This window comes from Amblyomma mixtum, chromosome 3 (assembly GCF_055824585.1).
Source record: "Amblyomma mixtum isolate Tamu chromosome 3, ASM5582458v1, whole genome shotgun sequence".
NCBI classification, from domain to species: Eukaryota; Metazoa; Arthropoda; class Arachnida; order Ixodida; family Ixodidae; genus Amblyomma; species Amblyomma mixtum.
The window spans coordinates 200,170,753-200,190,427 of NC_143014.1; the positions used below are offsets into that span (position 1 = coordinate 200,170,753).

General features: G+C 43.8%; 1 protein-coding gene across 3 annotated transcripts in view; it reads right to left on the reverse strand.

Moving 5' to 3' along the window:
* The window catches only part of LOC149353276 (superkiller complex protein 2-like), an 84,394-nt gene that overhangs the window by 29,958 nt on the left and 34,761 nt on the right, over positions 1–19,675 (reverse strand). For all 3 annotated transcript variants that reach the window (XM_089582444.1, XM_089582445.1, XM_089582446.1), the window contains 6 exons: positions 19,208–19,314; positions 17,702–17,830; positions 17,540–17,597; positions 15,153–15,479; positions 11,171–11,307; positions 4,079–4,298 (listed from right to left, as the gene is read on the reverse strand). In XM_089582444.1, the coding sequence (XP_089438570.1) occupies positions 4,079–4,298; positions 11,171–11,307; positions 15,153–15,479; positions 17,540–17,597; positions 17,702–17,830; positions 19,208–19,314 (978 nt within the window). The remainder of the gene's footprint in view (positions 1–4,078; positions 4,299–11,170; positions 11,308–15,152; positions 15,480–17,539; positions 17,598–17,701; positions 17,831–19,207; positions 19,315–19,675) is intronic.

Below are 19,675 nucleotides of genomic sequence, written 5' to 3' on the forward strand. Positions count from 1 at the left end.
GTTGTGCCACATTTTTGTGCAACACAAGTTTACTCGGCTCTCCTGAGCACTAGCCTTTCTACTTTCAGCACCAAAGCACTCCAAATTCATGAAACCTCAAGAATTCACACAGAGGCTCGTGTTGGCAACGGTCTGCTGCTTCAAATTTTTGCAAAACCTACCTACACTCATCTGAAAATGGCAAACATCATGGTTCTTTTTTTCTTCTTTTCAGGCAAATATACTCGCACCTGTCAGAATAGAAACTGTTTACTATAAGCAGACAACAGAGCAGGTACTTCAAATGCACCAAATTGTTTTAACAGCTGAAGAAACAAAATAAACATTCATGTTTTGCTGCACTTGCATATAAATCATCAGATGGCAAGTCAAACTACCACGCAGTATACTGACACAACAGTTACGCCCTTTAGTAGCCGCTCACATGCATTCCAAGTTTTATCTTAACACTGTGATGCCCTGCACATCACATTTAATATGGATTGTACTATGTCAATACTTTTGACTTCTACACCCAGAAAAATATCCCACCACCACAGTATTATTATATTTCTTAATACACTTCTAAAAACAACCTCAAAGTGTCGGCCAGCCTAGATGCAGAAGGCTTGCTGTAAGATTGCTCACAGCAAAAGCTAACCCTCCTGGCAAATCAACCTAAAATTTCAACAGATATACTGCTACATGAAGAGGCAATGGAATGGCTCTGAATTTTGCTGCTGACTTAATGTAAGGGCTTGCACATGTGTGTATAGTTTTATCGATAAATCCATCCAAAAATTAGCCTAACACGCCTGCTTTTATTTAAAGAGGCACTGCGACAGTTTTTCTTTTGTTTTTTTTTTACTGCTGATTATTCAGGATAAGCGGATTCCTTGCATGTTTCAGACACGCATGCGAACGAAAGTCATTACAGTTAGATATCTTTAGAATAAAAAGATCAGACAAAAACACACTTCACTCTCCCATTTCACTCATCCAGTGCTAAAATTAGGCGCTATCTTCTTCGGCGGTCAAGGTGTCACACTATGCATACAAAGAATAAAATCCACATGCTTGATTAAAAATGCAGGGCCCCCTTGGCAGTAATTTTTCTTAATAAATCTCGCTTTTTTATATTTCTGCAATGCAGAGGTAAGACACCACAAACCGATTAATGCTGCAAAACTTCTAACCCATATTTTCATTACCTTAGCATCACAGGGTTAAATAACCACAACCTAACTTAATCACTTTAACCAGTTAGAAAAGCCTTGTAGATTTGTAATGTCCATTTGTTCATGCACAAAGCCACCGGCACGCAGCTTTGTAACTTTGGTTCTGCTGATAGATGCTACCAGATTGATAAGCAATGTTTGTAACGATAAGCAATTTGTTCTGCATTGTTCAAGATAGTTGAAGGCAATTACCATGCCTTCTCTGAAAAGTTCTTCGTCAGTTTTAAATTGAGCAAGGCCGAGAACGGCGGTGACTCTGTTCTGGACGATCGTTGAGCACCTCTGCTGCTTTTGCTGTCGAGCTATTCATTTCTTTGTGGGAGCACATCACGCAAATAAAGTTTATTTTGGAAGCTACTCACCATCTTCCTGACTGCTAGAATGCAATCACTTCTATGTGACAATACACAGGTTCATCGTCTAGCACCTATGTTGAAGGCGTTAAGTTGTTCTGTCACAGCAGTTAATAGCCAATTTATCTGCGACCCCAAAAAGAAAAAAATTCTCCATATTTTACTATCACTTTACTACTACTTTATTACTACTCCATTACTGCAACTGAACATAAGCAACGCTTCGAAAATGCCACGGCTAACTTTGTATAACCCGGAGCAGTTTCGTTTGTATTCATGCGCTCACGTGAGCAAAAAAAAACTTTTTGAGAAAAATACTTCACTGAAACTATAAAATTGTAATCACCAAATAGCATAATTTTTTTCAAAAGAATTGGCAGTAATTGCTTTTGCAGTCATGAGTGCATGAATACAAACGAAATTGTAATAACACGCGTTGCAACACTGGGAATGTTGAAAATGTGTCTCGAAGTTTTTAGCCCTTTGAGGTGCCATTTTTTTGTATCCTTCAAAAAATATAATTTGCTGCCTAAATAGTATAATCTGATCTCAAGATAGATAGTTTTCCAGGGAAAAATACTACTAGCAGGCAACTTTTTACAGGGATGTGCAAATTTTCATACAAAGTGTCTTATCTGATGGAAAAGCAACATCAAAATACCAGGACTTGCCAAACAAACATTCAAAACATCGCGAAATCAGTTTCTGTTTTGAAAATGCACAATCTGCCTTACGTTTTGAAAAAAAAAATTATTGGATTTTGGATTTGGATTTTGTTACTGATGGTAGCGAAATCCGTCCACAAAAATGGCAGACAACGCGCTACCTTTCAGTGTTTCGTGGAATATTATTTACTACGCTCACTATATGGCATAAAAAACAATCTTATTTGTGATGTGAAGGCTATGAATTTCACCTAGGCAACGTAATCACTGCTAGATGCAGCAAGTTTTCAGAAAGAGCTGTCAGTCTGTTACGTACACAACTGTGCACAAAATGCCTTAAAGGGTTGAGCCCCAAGTGGACGAGCAGGTGCATTTTGCGTATACACTCCTTTTAGTCTGTGGGAGACAACGCGCGACACATGATGCACGCATGATGTCGAGATCTGACATGCAAGCGTAGGCGTGAAGATTTATTTATTTACTTTTATTTATTTATTGCTGCTGTTGCTACGGCCAGCGGATCAGTGCAGGCGTGAGTGTGTAGGCGCTGAGGGAGTTCTTTCCAGACATTTGCCCTCACGTATGGGGAAAGGCCGTTGCGCTCGTCTGGCTTTACAGCAGACTGCGAGGTCGTTCGAAACTGGAATTGGCCCGCAAGGGGCACAGCGGGGTTTATGGAGCTTCTCCCAAACGTACACCCCTAAGGAAAGCCGAGCACCAGGCCGGGGGATGCTTGTGCCCATTTGTACAGTGGGTGTTCGACGGTGGGTTTCGAACCAACCACCTCCCGCAGCCGAGACGGGCGCTCAATAAATATATTTACTGGGCTTCGGGAAATTCCACATCACAATCCACAACAAAAACCTCCGCAACAAAAATTTAATGTCTCTACTTCTTTAAAGGACTATAGACAACAGATTTTTGCTTCCATGTTTTCCTCTTTCAAATGATGCGTTAGACATTCATATACATGGAGCACCCTGTGGTATTCATGTACGACCGCTAAATAATTTATAACTGAATTTCTTCTCGACAATGTTTCGGCTTCGGTTTCATCAGTCAAACTATGACTGTGACGCGTGGTTGGTGTTTAGATCACAAAACGCATAAAAAAAATCGGCCATATAATTGGTGACAGGTCATTATTTGTCATTCCAGGTCTTGGAAGAGGCTGGATTACATGTCGTAGTGAATTAAAACTACATATCAGGGATTATATTAGTTTTTCTAGTGGATCACGTGACCAAAACATCAACATACGTCCTAGTTGTCGTTCGGCCGATGGGACCGAAACAGCACGAGAGAAGAAATTCAGTTATAAATTATTTAGCAGTTGCAGGCGAATACTACCCAGTAATCCATTATTCTAATGTTTAATGCATCGTTTGACAGAAAAAAACTCGCAATAAAATTATGTGTCTATTGTCCTTTAAGGCTGTTTGGCTCAACTCGGTCATGGACTGCACTGCCAGAAAGCCAGCATACTGTAGACACAGCAAGTGCAATGAAAAGGACATGCAATCAATTATATACGCACCAGTGCACGCAAGTGCCAAATGCAGTGGCACAATGTTTCTCTCTTTCTGCATTTTACAAACAATTAAAAAAGCTCTTAACAACGACCAAATGGTCAACTGACACTTTGTCAAGCTTATTTTCCAACTTACAACCTAAATTCTATCTTCCAACAAAGCAGTCCATTTCCTTAAAAACTGCAGTTTAGGTTGCGGCAAGCAGGTTCCACCCATCATGAATGCTTTTAAAGCAATACTTCCTAGGTTTGGTCAGAATAAAAAAGAAATGAACTGAGCAGTTTTAAAAGCCTCTGCCATCCAAGACACACCTGGTTGAAGTTCTCACGGAATGAGTCTTTCATCATGTCCTCCACACGCTTGTTTGCTTGGGCCTTGAGGTTAAGGATCATGGAATAGGTAACACGGAACCGCGATTCCAGTTCTGTTGGCCGGCCCAGCATTATTGCCTGCAGCACCGTTGGCCCTGGCACGGCCCCTTTGCACATCAGCAACACTGTGCCCGTCTCATCCTTGCCACGACGCCCAGCCCTGCAGAGATGCATAGATGCTTTGCACATCAGCAGAGGTTTCCAGTTCAAAAAGAGGCAGTGCTTCTTTTTCTGCCACCAAAAATTGCTGGTGTGATAGGCTTTCACACAGAAATGTAAACAGGCACAGTGTTCTTATTTCCATGTCCAGTAGAATAGGCTTTTAATAGAACATTTGGGGCAGGTACTAATCGAATTCACAATGCTTTTTCCGTCCACATAAGACATCTTTTAGAATTTATGCTATCCAGCACAAATATGCTTTCTCCATTGACAAGTATAACCATGCCATTCTTGTCACACTTTCCACTCTGCAGGAATCACAATGGCCAGCACAGTGAATACAAAGCTGTTGAATTCCACTTTCCACACACATTAACATCGCCCCGCGGCGGTGGCTCAGTGGTTACAGTGCCCGGCTGCTGACCCGAAAGACGCGGGTTCGGTCCTGGCCGCGGCGGCCGAATTTCGATGGAGGCGAAATTCTAAAGGCCCGTGTACTGTGCGATGTCAGTGCACGTTAAAGAACCCCAGGTGGTGGAAATTTCCACAGCCCTTCACTACGGTGTCCCTCATAGCCTGAGTTGCTTTGGGACGTTAAACCCCAATAAACCAAACATATTGACATCATAATTTAAACCAAATCAACATGACTGATTAAATTACACCTCCACACTTTGTGTTAATCAACAGAGAAGCAAGCCAATAAATGAAGTTTCTTACAAAAGAGCACTTTCATTAGATGCACCTACGGGACTCACTAGCAATGATGTATCATTACCACAGTGAGTAAAAATGGCCCATAGAATTTACCTACAGAGCTCAAATCTTAACTGCTACTTTTCTGACATATAATATACACTACAATGCATCCATGCAGTCAACAGTGCACATAGTGCGTTTGCTCAAAAATCAGTATGCACAGAAAACAGAGCTGGCAAACACTATATAGTCAATAAAACAGGCATAAGACCAACCAGCAACATATGCTGGTTCATCATAAATAATAGTAGGTAACAGCACTAGCTACACTGTGGAAGGAGCAAGGCAAGAGCAAAGAAAAGACGACAAGCATGTGATTTCAAAGAATCTGTTGTGCAGCCACCCAGCAGGGCACCCATGGAGCCAGGGAGCAAGAAAAAAATAATAGCAAATTCAAGGGAGCGCTTTGTTCACCTAAAGTGCGGTGAGGCGAAAGCCTTAAGTGCGATGTTGCTGCTTGTGTCACTGATCTGCGGTTAAGTGTTAAGCTTCGCCTCTAAGAGTGGAACGTGACAGCGTCTTGCACCGCTGCCAGGGAGTCCACAGAACACCATCGCCCGTTCGGCTCTACGCCTTGCTCATCAGTAAATTGGTTTTTGAGGAAAGAAAATGTATCTGCCTCGCATATCTCGATGGAAACCTGAACCTCGCTGCAACGTGAAGAAAGGAAGATGGGAGTGAACGAAGACACCGTATTCACTAGACGCGCCTTTGTTTATTCCAAACCATTGAGCTGGCATGACGGAGTGGTTAGTTTGCTCGTCTCGCACTCCGGAGACCCTGGTTCAATTCCCCAACTCGACCAATTTCCTACTCGGTTTTATTTATTTATTTTACTTGGAGCATCACTATACCATCCCTTTAATTGGTTGCATGGTTACTAGCCAAAGTACAACTGGCCCCGTTTGAAATTCGCGCACTATGACGGCACGACCATTTCAACCAATTAAAAAGCGTGACATTTCTGTCGACAACTCCTGCTTACAACGATGAGGCATTAAAGGCCGCTTTAAAAAAGTAGTCACTATGGAAGAGGAAGAAAAATACAGCAAAAAAAAAAAAACTGAGCAAAGCTATTTTCTTCGTCATGCCCTTTCTCGACTGCTTTAGGTCCTGCATAATACAATAAATACTGTCTTTGCAAGCAACACATCGCTAAAAAGCCATTTCATTCACTGCTTTTATGAACTGATATTTGAACGTACCTGGTATGCTCACACTCCTTTTTTGGAGGCACTTCTGATAAGAAGTAACAAATTTTCATGACCCTTTTAAGTTTTTCTCAAAAGCATAAGAATCCAGAAACATTGAACTGCTGACCAACTGCTGACCAATTTGCAAAAAAATTCAAACTCATAAAGTGAACGCCCACTGAATTGTTGATCATGGAAGTGCGCTCGGTATGCAAGGCCTACTGATACAAAACCTTGAGTGTCAGTAGCACATTATCAAAAACAGCATACATTATACCTGTGAATGCACTCTAGTGCAAACAAGATGTGGTTATTGTCAATGAATTGGATGATAGATTTTTATGAGCCATAGCAGTACTGCAGGCAGTGAGGCATGCCATAGCAGAGGGCATCAATTAATTTTGACCACTTGGGGTTCGTAAAAAAACACTAATACCTTAATATACAGGTGCTGTTGCATATCACCCCCATAAAAATACCACCACATTATCCGAGATCAAACTCGCAAACTCACACTCAGCAACCAAACGCCACAGCCACTGAGCCACTGTAGAGAATAAAGTACTATTAGTGACACATTTCTGCTCAGTCCAGAGTACTGTCATGTGGCACAACCAAAGCCCCGAACGCCCGGAAAGACCACCTTAAAAAAGTAGCTGAAATTTCATACCATACATCTGCCCGCTGGCCCACCTGCCCATTTGCTTGTTTGTCCATCCAGCCATCCATCATCAACAAAAGCACAAGGTCAGCCACGTTTGTGTCGCTAGTGTTCAGCACTCCTCAAAGAATTTTGAACCGAACATTTCGAATACTTCTGGCACACAAAATTGTAGACTGTGAGGATTAACGTCCCAAAGTACACAAGGACTATGAGGGATGCCATAGTAAAGGGCTCTAGATTTACTGAGAACACCTGGAGTTCTTTAATGTGGGCTGACACCACACAGCACACAGGTGTTTTTGTATTTCACCTCCATCGAAACACAGCTGGCACCAAACCTGTAATCTTGGAATCAGCAGCTGAACTCCAAAGCCACTGAGCCACTGCAGTGGGTATTTCTGGTACACAAGAAAGGTTTAACAGTCAAATAGGCATTTTAAAAATCATCTTTAGCACATAAGGCCATTACATGAAAAAAAAAAGAAGAGCGCATTAAAGCTTTGTCGCATTCATTAAAGGTGCACTGAAGAGGATTATGAACTCGTCTTTTTGCCGCGGGAACTCGATCTACACGTTCCTAGCATTCTTAGAAACTGCAACTTATTGCCCTGTATGGCCGATTTCCCTAATTAAATCGAATTAACGTCCTGCTCCCGCCCTTATTTTTAATTCTGCCTCGTACGATGGGCGGAGTCGACCAACGCATGGAGTTCCTTTCAGCCAGCTCCGTGGAGGCTTTGCTTTCGCTTTATTTTGTTTTTTAGGTTTCCATGAATAAATAGTTTCATTCGCAGATAATATAACCGCAAAATAAGCCCACAGAAATAAAAATACGTGCGGACTATTTGCTACTACGGACTACTACGTATTACTCCGCCGATGGCAGAGCGGCAAGCCGCCACGGGACTGGGTGAAAGGCACTCTACGCATTGGTCGACTCCGCCCACCGTACGAGGCAGAATTAAAAAAAAAGGGCGGGAGCCGGCCGTTAATTCGATTTAATTTGGGAAATCGGCCATACAGGGCAATAAGTCGCAGTTTCCAAGAATGCTAGGAACGTGTAGATCGAGTTCCCGCGGCAAAAAGACAAGTTCAGATTCCTCTTCAGTGCACCTTTAAAGCTATGTCGACCTTTTGCAGAAATGGTCATCCGAACTTGGGCAAGTGAACCAATATGTACAGCAGACCTATTTGTGAGGTGTGGGACCTATTTGTAGGACCTCTGACTGCTGCTCTTAAATGTGATTGCATCGCTGCACGGCTGTTACTTTTAAGTGGTGATTCCATGGACACCTGCACGCCTGTAAGCCCAGAACTACCCCGCGTCACGCTTCAGGAGGGAGTAGCCATCTCCATGTGCCTTCTGCTGGCTCCCTCTCGTGCTCACGTTGGCGCACTTAATTAGCAACCTAAGGAGAACAGTGGCTGCGGCAGCTGCAGTAAGCTCAAACTCATGCCGTGGAAGTCAAAGGAGCTGCACATCCTCCGAATGATGTATGTACACTGTCACTGTGCCGGTTCCGGCACATACGTGGTGCAGGTAGTGCAGGCATCAACACCTGGCAGATACAGATCTGGGTACTGCACTCGCGCCTGATCACATTTGCTGTCGCGCGCATGCGCAGACCGGCTCCGGAACACGCGTGCAAGTGCATGGCACGTACGCCTAGAAAGTATCCACGGAGTGTGAGCTTTGATTGCATGTGTGCCACGATGCCGTCCCGCAGGAGGCAAGTTGAACCAAAACCACATGAAGCAAATGTTTAAGAAATGCTATTTGCTTGAGCCGAATACCGTATTTAGTAGCGTAATGAACCCACTTTTTTTCAAGAAAAATTGACACCAGTTTGGAGGGTGGGGTCATTATGCGAAAAAAAAAATATTAACATTATTTTTCGTCAGAGTTGAAATTTCATACCATACATATGCCCGCTGGCCCACCTGCCCATCTGTTTGTTTGTCCATCCGGCCATCCGTCATCAACAAAAGCACAAGGTCAGCCACGTTTGTGTCGCCAGTGCTCAGCATCGTTCACTTCAAAAGGTGCGGTCAGACGATTTTGTGATGGTCGACCACACCGGCTAATTGCAGCGAGATAGAACATGCTGAAAACCGGCCCTGAAGGTCAGGTGAGCGTTTTTTTGTGAGAGGTGAAAAAAAAAAAAACTCCCAGGACTGTTATGAGTGTGTAAAGCAAATGTTTAAGCACTAGCTGTGGTGTGAAAGGGGTAAGACATTTTCGCTCCCGATCTCGAGCTTGTCAAATCACTTGGGGGAGCTGAACGTCCCGCTTCCTCCATACTCAGGCGGTTGCAGCAGAATTTGTAGAACGAGGACAATGAAAGGAACGGCCACAGAGACGTGGATGAAGCTGCAGTGCCAACTGAATTCTTTATTGGAAATCCCAAGCTCTTTTATTCCGTCACCTACCCTTTTAATTTTCCTCCATAGCATTTCAGTGCAGAGGATGTTTTATAGCATTCTGGTTTAAGCTGCTGCACTGCTGTTCGAGGCTCAAGCGCTCGTCGGCTTCCTAAGCATACGCTGGCACAGCTGGGCACAACAGTGCGCCACGCAAGCCACCACCGCCGGCACTCCTCTCAATGGTGCACAGTGTCTTTGTACTCCGCCAAGTTCGCCACGCTAACAGGGGTTCTCGTCAAAAGATAAACACGCCGTGATGTTATCAGCGCACAGCGTATTGGTGCGTTGCCAAGGTCTGCACTGTGGACAGCGCAAAACTAAGGAGGCCACCAAGAAAAGCTAATACTTAAAAAAAAAATGTAAATTCTCAAAGACAAAGTGGGGGGTGGGTTCATTATGCATGTGGGTTCATTGTACAAGTAAACATGGTATTTCTGAGATTTCCAATGCCAAACAATTGGATTGAATCCAATATTGAATACTTTTAACTCTTTCCTTACCGTGCCCATTCAGCATCGTTACACACGCACACATTTTGGAACCTTCTGCATTGCTTACTGGCACGCTACGCGTCTGGCTTCTGGGTATTTAACAATTAAAGTTGCGTTTTCAATGTTGTTCTTTTTTTCCCGAACGGCGGCATTTCTTGAACGTGCTCTGAAGGCTCGGTAGTGTCAAAGTCGCTTGGCAGCCTCTGCATGCGCAACGCGCGCTCTAAAACGCCGCAAATCTCAGGACTCTGCTTCATCTACAAATGATTTTATTGACGATCCAAGCAGCAGCGAGTGCGAAGATACTGCCTTGACGTTAGGATACAGTTCTGACATCGTCAACGACGGAAACTAACCTATAACTCAAGCAGCCGCACTCTGGTGCCCAACTATAGGGTTTCAAGTTATTGTTTTTAGCAAGAAAACTACTTGAGATACTAAAAACAAACTACTCAAAAAACTACTCAAAAACTACTGAAAAACTACTCAGGGACCGTCCTGTCATGTCTGCCTGTGTATTCGCCTAAAAATGTAGCACAGTTTAAATTTCAAGAAAAGAAAATGCATCACCAACTAGCTCTGCAACGCGTTTTACTACTCAAGATAGAACTTCCGAGTTTTTATAGATAGTGGCCAATAGAATACCAAACATTTTGCATATTTCAGAAAATTCCTAATGTTTTTCTTTTCATATACAAGCATGTCTTTACAAGTTAAATCCTTTTCTAAAATTGTTTCTGACAAGAAAAATTTTCTATTTCAATGCACAATTCATTATTTAAACTTATATCCTAGAAAGCACATTTATTTTGCTTTGTTTCTGTGTATTGCATTAAATTTTCGATACAAAAGTTTTTACAGAAAAAAAAACTACCGAAACTACAGAAAATGGTCATTTTCCCCAAGGTAAGGAAAGAGTTAATAAGGAAGTAATTATTCATTACCATCTGCCGAAGCGCAGCCATAAGGCTACAAAGTAGAGCTATACAGCTTTCAGAGAAACTTCACGGTTGACGAAAAATTTCTGCTGGTCCTTTTACTACCCCGGACCAGGACAAATTTTTCTTCAACCATGAAGCTTCTGTGAAAGCTGCATAGCTCTCCTTTGTAGCTGTATGGCTGCGCTTGGGTGGATCCAAAGGAGTAATTACTTCCTTATAAAAAATCTACTCCACCTTGGAGAATCCCCCTAAACACTGGAACATCAAATACATTAATTTATGAGTGAATATTTGAAATTATCAAATACTCGCACAAACCCAATAACAACCACAGACTGGTATTTGCTGCTCACATGTCTAGTGCACTGTCACAAAGCATTCTCACAACTCCTCCTCACCTGCCAGCCATCTGTATGTACTCCGCAGGTATCAGGTCCCTATAGCGGATGCCATCATGTTTTTGAATGCTGTCAAAAATAACTGTCCGAGCTGGCACGTTCACACCCACAGCAAATGTCTCCGTGGCAAAGAGCACCTTGAAAGAGGCAGATGAGAGACCAGGTTTGAGTTCAGGAAAAGCTCCCCACACTAAAGAGTAGGTTTCTACACGAAAACTAGAACCATGTTGCTGAAACATCTTTGAAAAATGGACACCCAACAATGATGCTGATAAGGGTTTCAAGTCTATAAAAAAATATTTTAGCATTATAAAGCCTTTACTCTTGCAACCACAGTTTACACTTCCGGCTTCATGCTATTCAGCAGAGTCCCCCTTTTACTACTCAATGAAGCATGTACCAGGTACCCTTCGACACAAGGCCATTCATTCACTTTGTGCCCCACACTATAGCTGCAGAACACAGTGCTTCGACAAAGTAAAAATCTAAGGTGATACGAAGAGAAATTGCAGAGGCACAGGGCAGTGAGACAGGGAAAGTAGTGGTAAAAGGCAAAGGAGCAACCCAACCATACGCATCTATGCAGCATCACATTTTTCGCCCAACGACTTAGCAATAGCTGTACTTTGCACCACGGGCAAGTCACTGCACACTGGATAACAGAACAAAATACCATGCCTGGACACATGAGGAATTGACATGAGCAGTGAGTTCAAGCTACATCACCTTCCCCATGTATGATCCCACTTTACTTGACCCTGTGGCTCTCCACCAATGTAGAAAGACGACACTGCTACCACCACCAAGGAACCTACAGAAACCACCTCTGTTGTGAGGACAGCCCCCATCCCCAAGGGCCATCTCCCATAACCAAAGCTCATGATCATTCATTTTTTCTTCAAGTGTAGCTATTACAGTGAGTGCATGTATATCCAATTAATGCACGACACCAAAGGAAAGCCACCACTCCTGTACCACCAGAGTCAATACTCAATGACAGATCTCTCAAGAATCGTTTGGCCCACAGCCCCATAGTCTGGTTTTGTCAGTAACGTCAGCCAAAAGGCTTGCCTCACTACAACTTACAGCCATAAAAAGTGTAGGTATTACTGCCTGAACACTGCCACAAGATGCTGTCGAACGACCAAGCCTTCAGAAAAGCAGCGATGGTGAAGCATGAACCCTGTCCTGCCCTCATCCATCATCTCTGAAGTGACCTCATGACTGGAAACCTGCATTACCAGTGCTCATATCAGAGTTGAAATACACACAAAGAAGGAACTAGCAGATGGACATGTCCCCTCGTTCCTTTTGTCCTGACCCTCAGTTTATTTTGCTGCTGGTCATCGAAGAAATCATTAATGACCAACTAGCCCAAATATCCCGTCTACGCATTTCCTTCTGCCTTTGTCCTTATTTTGTTGTGCTGTTGTGCTTCAAAGAAATCTGTTAAGGAGCCTGTTCAACTCTCTCACTTGTCTGTGCTTGTTCCATGCCCATGCTGCCAAGGGAGGCGATTTGTCCAGAAGACCCAAAACAAACGCTTTCTAGATGGCTTATATTTAACGTGTGTGTGTTCTGTTCCTTGTGGTCAAAGGTGTGGTCCTACTCATTCCCTTCTGTCTTTGTCCTTATTTTGTTGTGCTGCTGGGCTTCGAAGGAATCTGTCAAGGAGTCTGTTCAACTCCCTCCCTTGTCTGTGCTTGTTCCCTGCCCATGCTGCCAAGGAAGGCCATTTGTCCAGAAGACCCAAAACACTTTCCAGATGGCTTATATTTAACGTGTGTGTGTTCTGTTCCTTGTGGTCAAAGGTGTGGTCCTATTCATTCCCTTCTGTCTTTGTCCTTATTTTGTTGTGCTGCTGGGCTTCGAAGGAATCTGTCAAGGAGTCTGTTCAACTCCCTCACTTGTCTGTGCTTGTTCCCTGCCCATGCTGCCAAGGGAGGCCATTTGTCCAGAATACCCAAAACAAACGCTTTCCAGATCGCTTATATTTAACGTGTGCGCGTTCTGTTCCTTGTGGACAAAGGTGTGGTCCTGCTCATTCCCTTCTGTCTTTGTCCTTATTTTGTTGTGCTGCTGCGCTTCGAAGAAATCTGGCAAGGTGTCTGTTCAACTCCCTCACTTGTCTGTGCTTGTTCCCTGCCCAAAACAAACGTTTTCCAGATGGTTTATACTTAACGTGTGTGTGTTCTGTTCCATGTGGTCAAAGGTGTGGTCATCAAGCGTGAACATGAAAGGAGGTCATACACCAGCCATCACCCCGATGAAGAGTTACAACCACAGTTAAGAACTTTACAAACTTTATGTATTGGGTTACATTTGATTAAATGCAGAAAATCTTTCACACAATTCAGCAGTCCCTTTCCTCTTTCAAAATCGTATTTCAGTAAAATTTGCTTTTTTGGCTGACAGGCAAAGGAAAAGTAGTAGTGGAAAATGGAACTGTCTCAGCATTTCCATCCCTTGATGACCAACTTTCCTGCAACTACAGTGGAACCTCGATTATACGTCCCCCGGTCATGCGACGACCCGCATTTTACGACGAATTTGTGCGGTCCCGGCAAAACCCCCATAGAGACAATGCATTAAAAACCTCGGTTATACGACGCCAATTTTAGAAGGACCCCGCTTCGTACGACGGCTAGCTCGTACCGTCCGTCAAAAAAGGTCGTCAGCAAACGCAGGCCGGGATGTACCGTATTTTCGCGATTCTAAGCACCCCCCCCCCCCCCCCTATTTTCGGAAAAAAATTTCTGAAAAAAAAAAAAAAACTTTGCATGTGAATCTAAGCACCCCCGTTTTTGCGCGGAAGAGAGCGTTGCCGAGGCCGCCAAGTGCACTTGCTCTCTTTTTCGTCGAGCCTGTGCAGTCGGAGTCCCAAGGAGGCGCGGCCTGCGTGTTGTTGTTGTGACTGAGAGAAGGATGAAAAGGAAAGCGCACGGGCCCGCCTACTGGCGTGAGCCAAGCCACCACCGCTGCCGAGGAGAGTTAAAAGATCAGAGGAAAGATAAAGCGAAAAGATAAGACGCCGTCGCAGCAACAGATGCGTCCGCAGGAGCCGACGCTGATGAAAAAACAGATAAGCGGGCGAGGCCGCGCTCGCGGCTCGCCCAAGCGAGGACAGCGGCGTCCACGGCGCTTTTTGTAATGGAAGTAATGGATGCTTGTGCCCCACGATAAAACTTCCGACGAAGAGGAAGTGGACAACGATGCAGAGGTTTGCGCTCCCATTCCTAGTTACGCGGACGTGTTGCAGATCGTCGACAACATCCGGCGCTTTGCTTGCGCGCGCGACGATGTTGGCCGGACGTGGCAGCCCTTGAAAGAAAGTTGATGCGCCGAGGTTGGGCAAAGGTGCAAAAAAAAAAAAAAATTACCGATTTTTTTTAAACGGTAATAAAGATTTTTTTGCAAATCTGTTTCAAACAAATGCTGGGTTTTGTCTTTTTTAATCTGATTGGCGTACTTGCCGCGGGCTTGAAGCCGGTCAACAGTTTTCCGCGCAAGGCCGAGCGCCACTGGCCGCATTCTTTGATTTTCGATTATACGACACCCGGATTATACGACGGTTTCGCGCGGTCCCCTGAACGTCGTATAATCGAGGTTCCACTGTACTATGAATCTTTCAAACATAAATAACTGAATGCACAAGGATAAAAAAAAGAGTTGAAATTGTCATCATTTTAAAACAATATGAAGCACGATTGCTTTAACAGTGAGCCAGTTATGCCTTGTCTTGCGAGAAAAGTAAAAAAAATATCGACAACAATCATAGCTCACACACTAAAGTTCTGTGCTCCTTACCTCACATAGCATATTAAAAATAAAAGGCTCAAGTGAACTCCCCAATAAGCGAGCATAGCAAAACCATGATTCTGTTCCCCACACTTTTGCTCCTTTTTTTACTCTTCAATATTTTCTTCAAACCAAACCCGGTTTCAAGCACAAGAACATAAGGGTATGCGTCTGCCACACTGACCTTCACAAGACCACGCTGAAAGAGCATCTCAACGGCCTCTTTGAGAATGGGCAGCACACCACTGTGATGGACACCAAAACCAGCTTCCAAGAGTTGACGCATGGAGAGCAGCTGGGGTAGCTCCTGGTCAACCGGGTTTAACCGGGCTATAACGTGAGTTTGAAGAAAACGTCGCACAGACCACTTTTCCTCATCTGAGTTGAGGTCGAGCGAACGAAGTAGTTGGGCATTTTCATCGCAGCGGCGTCGTGAGAAAGTGAAGCAAATGGCAGGCAGCCGGTCTGCCCTGCGCAGGTGCTGGATCAGTCCCAGGTACCGGGTCTTTTTCTAAAAAGCATGGAAGCATGTAGCAAAATATAAATCAGTGGACATAGAAGCACATTAATATCTTTATTTACAAATTTTCCTGTTTCTTTGTTTTATTGACAACTGTAAATTGTAAATTTATTTTACAGATATCAGTATTAGGTACATCATGCAGTATCACGAACACAGTAATCTACATAACTGTTATTCTTACGTTCCCTTCTTGAGCAGCTTGTATTACAAAAGATAACATCTCTAACAAATAATAAATATGCCACAGCAAAAAAAAAAAAAACACTAAAGTGCCCAATAAAGCATTCAAGACACTCATAATGTTCTTGTTAATTTTCCTACAAATCCTTTAAAACTAACACAGCACACAGCCATGAAGGCACGACTCAGAGTACACATTAACGAGGTTTCACTGTGTTCGTCTGCAAAATAGTTTATTACTATTAGTGCTGCACACTGTGGGATAAACTGGTATCCTTCATCGTTCTCGCGCCAGAGTCACGAGACGAGCGCGAGCCGCCGCTAGGAATGTTCCCCGTTCCCAACAATGACGTGACGTCACGACAGCGCACTGGCTACTTAGGGAAGGGGCACATGCCTGAGCTTGTGGGCAACTGGTTGCCCCTAGCGAGGAATGCCCTAGGGGTTAAAAAGAACTCGCGGTGGGAACATCGCTCTCTTGCCGCTGACCTCCTGCCGAGCTGCCCCGAAGGATCCCTTCCTGCCTGCCAACCTCCGGAGGACCCAACGCCGGTCAACGACGACATGGTGAGCTACTGAACTTCTATTTTATCGGATAGAACCTTCTTCCGCAGTGTGGTTCACCTCGCGTTAGGACAATAAACTATTTCCCCGCGTGCTCTGCTGTTGCCTACTTCGTCCGAACCTGCCGTGGCTGCGACTCTGCACCATGGGTTGGGGAAACGTGTAGCGTACAAGTAACGCCTGTGTGTAGCCGGCATGATCGCCTTCCCGGCCAGCTGGATGCAGACTGACCCCATAATACATAAACCCTTTCCCTTTTCTCAATGTCAGGCAGACCTTACTAGAGTAATAAGTTATGCTGATGCTGATGACGAGTGAAATAAAATTAATTCGCAACACAAGTATTTTTTCATAGCCGTGTTTGTGAAAAAGCATTTGTTTTTAATTTAAGCTCCTGTATTCGTATTCAAAATTGTCTATATGATTCATAACCAATTTTTATTATTCACATCAACTTCGTGACCAAGAACCGATACCCGCACATTTCTACTGTTTGTCTTGCCAAAGTGCCAAAGCACTAAACACCAGAAGCGACAACCGGCACAACGCTGCTTGCCATATGTTCTGTTGTATGCTACCCTGCTGCCATCGTTCATTATGCATTGCATTACTGAACAGCACACTCCTACTCTTCCAGTTGCATCATCACATTGCACAGCTGCTTTTGGCACTCATATGGGGCTCCTGTTAACAGTGCTAACTGTACATGAATAACTGCCCCCAAAGCTGTCATTTTTTGTGACTCTGCCCACATTGACTACGGCAGTGGCACAAAACTATGTCAACTGGATTATTTCCACCAAACGCAGCTAGGATATTGATCTGCAAAAGGCAGATTATAATTTGAAATCAGCACATAACCCTGCATAAGACTACAAAACAACACTCAGTGATGAAATGTTGCACCAGAAATCAAGCCTCACCGTGCAACCACACACTGATGTATAAAACCTAGCTGCTGCCAAACACAGCATGCTCTTTATTAAAAAAAAAAAAGCGCTTCGCACTTCTCATTGACCTTCTCACTTTTCTCAATGCATTTCATAATGCAAGAAAAGATTACTTTGACAAGCAATGCTTCATTCGCAGTGACATACGCTAGGACAAAGTCAGCCCTGATAAGATGATATGCATCTATTTTTACCGTGCCTCAAAGGAGTTTCATATTAGCACAAAATATGCACTCATTTGTTGTGTACTGAGGACGCATTCTAAGTAACATTCACAGTGTTTAGTTCCAAGTTTGCTTTATGCTACACAACAGTGTGATATATATACAACAGCAAAAAGAAAGGATGACTCACATCGTATGGTCTAGTTATAGTCTCTGTTTCTTTCTGCCTCGCACAGGCCTTATTGTAGCTACAGAAAAGAGGGTACACAGCACATGTCAGACTCACAAAGCAAGCAAAATTTAGCACAAGAACTCAACTTTATGACAAAGACAAAACAAATGTGCCACCAACCTGGCTGTCTGGAAGTTGTTATTGGCATCCAGAACAAGGAAAGTCTCTTGATTGAAATACAGGTGGTGTTCCAAAGGCACAGGGCGCTTTGTTGTACAAATGACGTAGAGCTTTTTCTGCTTTATACGCCTGGATCAGCAAATAAAGGAGATTCATGAATAAAAGCTTTTGAAGCATGAAAAAAAATTTTCATTACCGGACATCAGACATAGAGCAGAATCCCGATTATGCGTCCCCTGTTCATGCGACGACCAACAAATCTCCCACAGCGATATTGCATTAAAAGCCTCAATTATATGATGGAAAAATATGCATGCCTCGCTTCTTACGACGACCGGCGGGAACCATCCGGAATGAGACACTGGCGGAGCGCTTTATTGGCAGACATGACACAAAACAAAGGTGGTTCCATATCAGAATCAAGACAGAGACGAGCACACAGCAATGCGATCAATAGCATGACCGCCTGCAATGACGGTTCTGCCGACGGCTTAGACTCGAACTTCAAGCGTGCGACTCCTGGCTGACGGTGCGAGGACGCTCGCCTGGCCAGTTTTTTCGCTAGCTTCGCTAATGAAGGCGTTAGGGAAATCAGCTTGAAGTACCAGCATGAAGTTATTGTACAGGCGGTAAAAAGATTCGAAACCACTTTCCACTACGGCTTCAGTGTGGAGCATGTTAGGCCTAGCGACACCAAGCGAGCCAGGAGTAAGTGGCACGCTGTCACCCGGCAAGCCGCACATCACTGCCGAAAGCGTGCCGGCAGCGCATTCACGCCACCGGGGAACATTGTGTTTTCAATTTTTCCTTTATGACGCAGTTCTAGAGGAAGTCTGAACAGAAAGACATGTCGTTGGCACTGTTGTACTGCGTGGCCGCAAAACGTCTTCGAAGAGTCAGAGCAGCCATATTTCTGGTGCAGCGCTGAAATCATCACTTTCGACGAGTTTGTGATGTCTACTTAACGCACAGGGACGGGAGCACACGCACTCCTCGCCTAAAGCCATCTCTTCGGTGCTGAAAAGCGTGGCTGCGTGCAGTCTCAGACTAATACTCGCAGAACGAAAATGGGCGTGTTTAAAATGCACATAACCCAGAGTAGCAGACACGTTTATTACATGAATGTGTCACTTGTGCAAGATTTTCAATTATACGATTATACAACAACCCGGATTATACAACAGTTTCCTGCAGTAATCTCAAAGTCGTATAATCGAGGTTCTACTGTATCTGCTTGGACATGAGATAAGAATAAGATGCCACTTCAACATCTAATTCATCTAAACTATCCCTAGCCTCAAATGTTCAGCAAATTCAATATGAAGTAAGATACCCAAAATAGACATTTACTATTCACATCTTTGATTTCCAACCTCTGATGTTTTCAAGCATTGTACTAGTTTTTAAGAAAAGAGACACATTGAAACAAGTGCACTTTGAAGCTTGACTTCACATCTCTCAAAAAGAAGAAAAAAAAATGTAAATAATGCTAATGAAAACACGTACCCAATCCAATTGGCAAGTTTCAATGCATTTGGCACTGTGGCGCTAAGAAGAACAAGTCCGACATGACTTGGCAGCATGATTAGTACTTCTTCCCAAACAACACCACGCTGCAGTGAGAGAGACAAAATTTATAACACATAAAGAGAGTGCATGCCTGCCCAATATACATTGGTATTTCCTCAAAAGATGCCGCTCTTAGGCAAGACGTCTTGAAAAAACTTTTTACGATAAGCTATTTGCAGTATTAACTCTTTCAATGCCAATGGTAGAGAGAGGGTGCGGTAGATGGTCCTTGGCGATCACAAAATGAACAAGGGAGGGGAAAACCTCAGGTTGCTAGAGCCAACGTTTCGACAAGGGGACTTGTCTTCGTCTGGGCCAAGTTATTTTTCAACTCGTTTTCATTCCCTGCCAGGTTTTCTCGCATGCCCTTTCAATGGATGTTTCAAGCTGCTTGCATCAATAGAC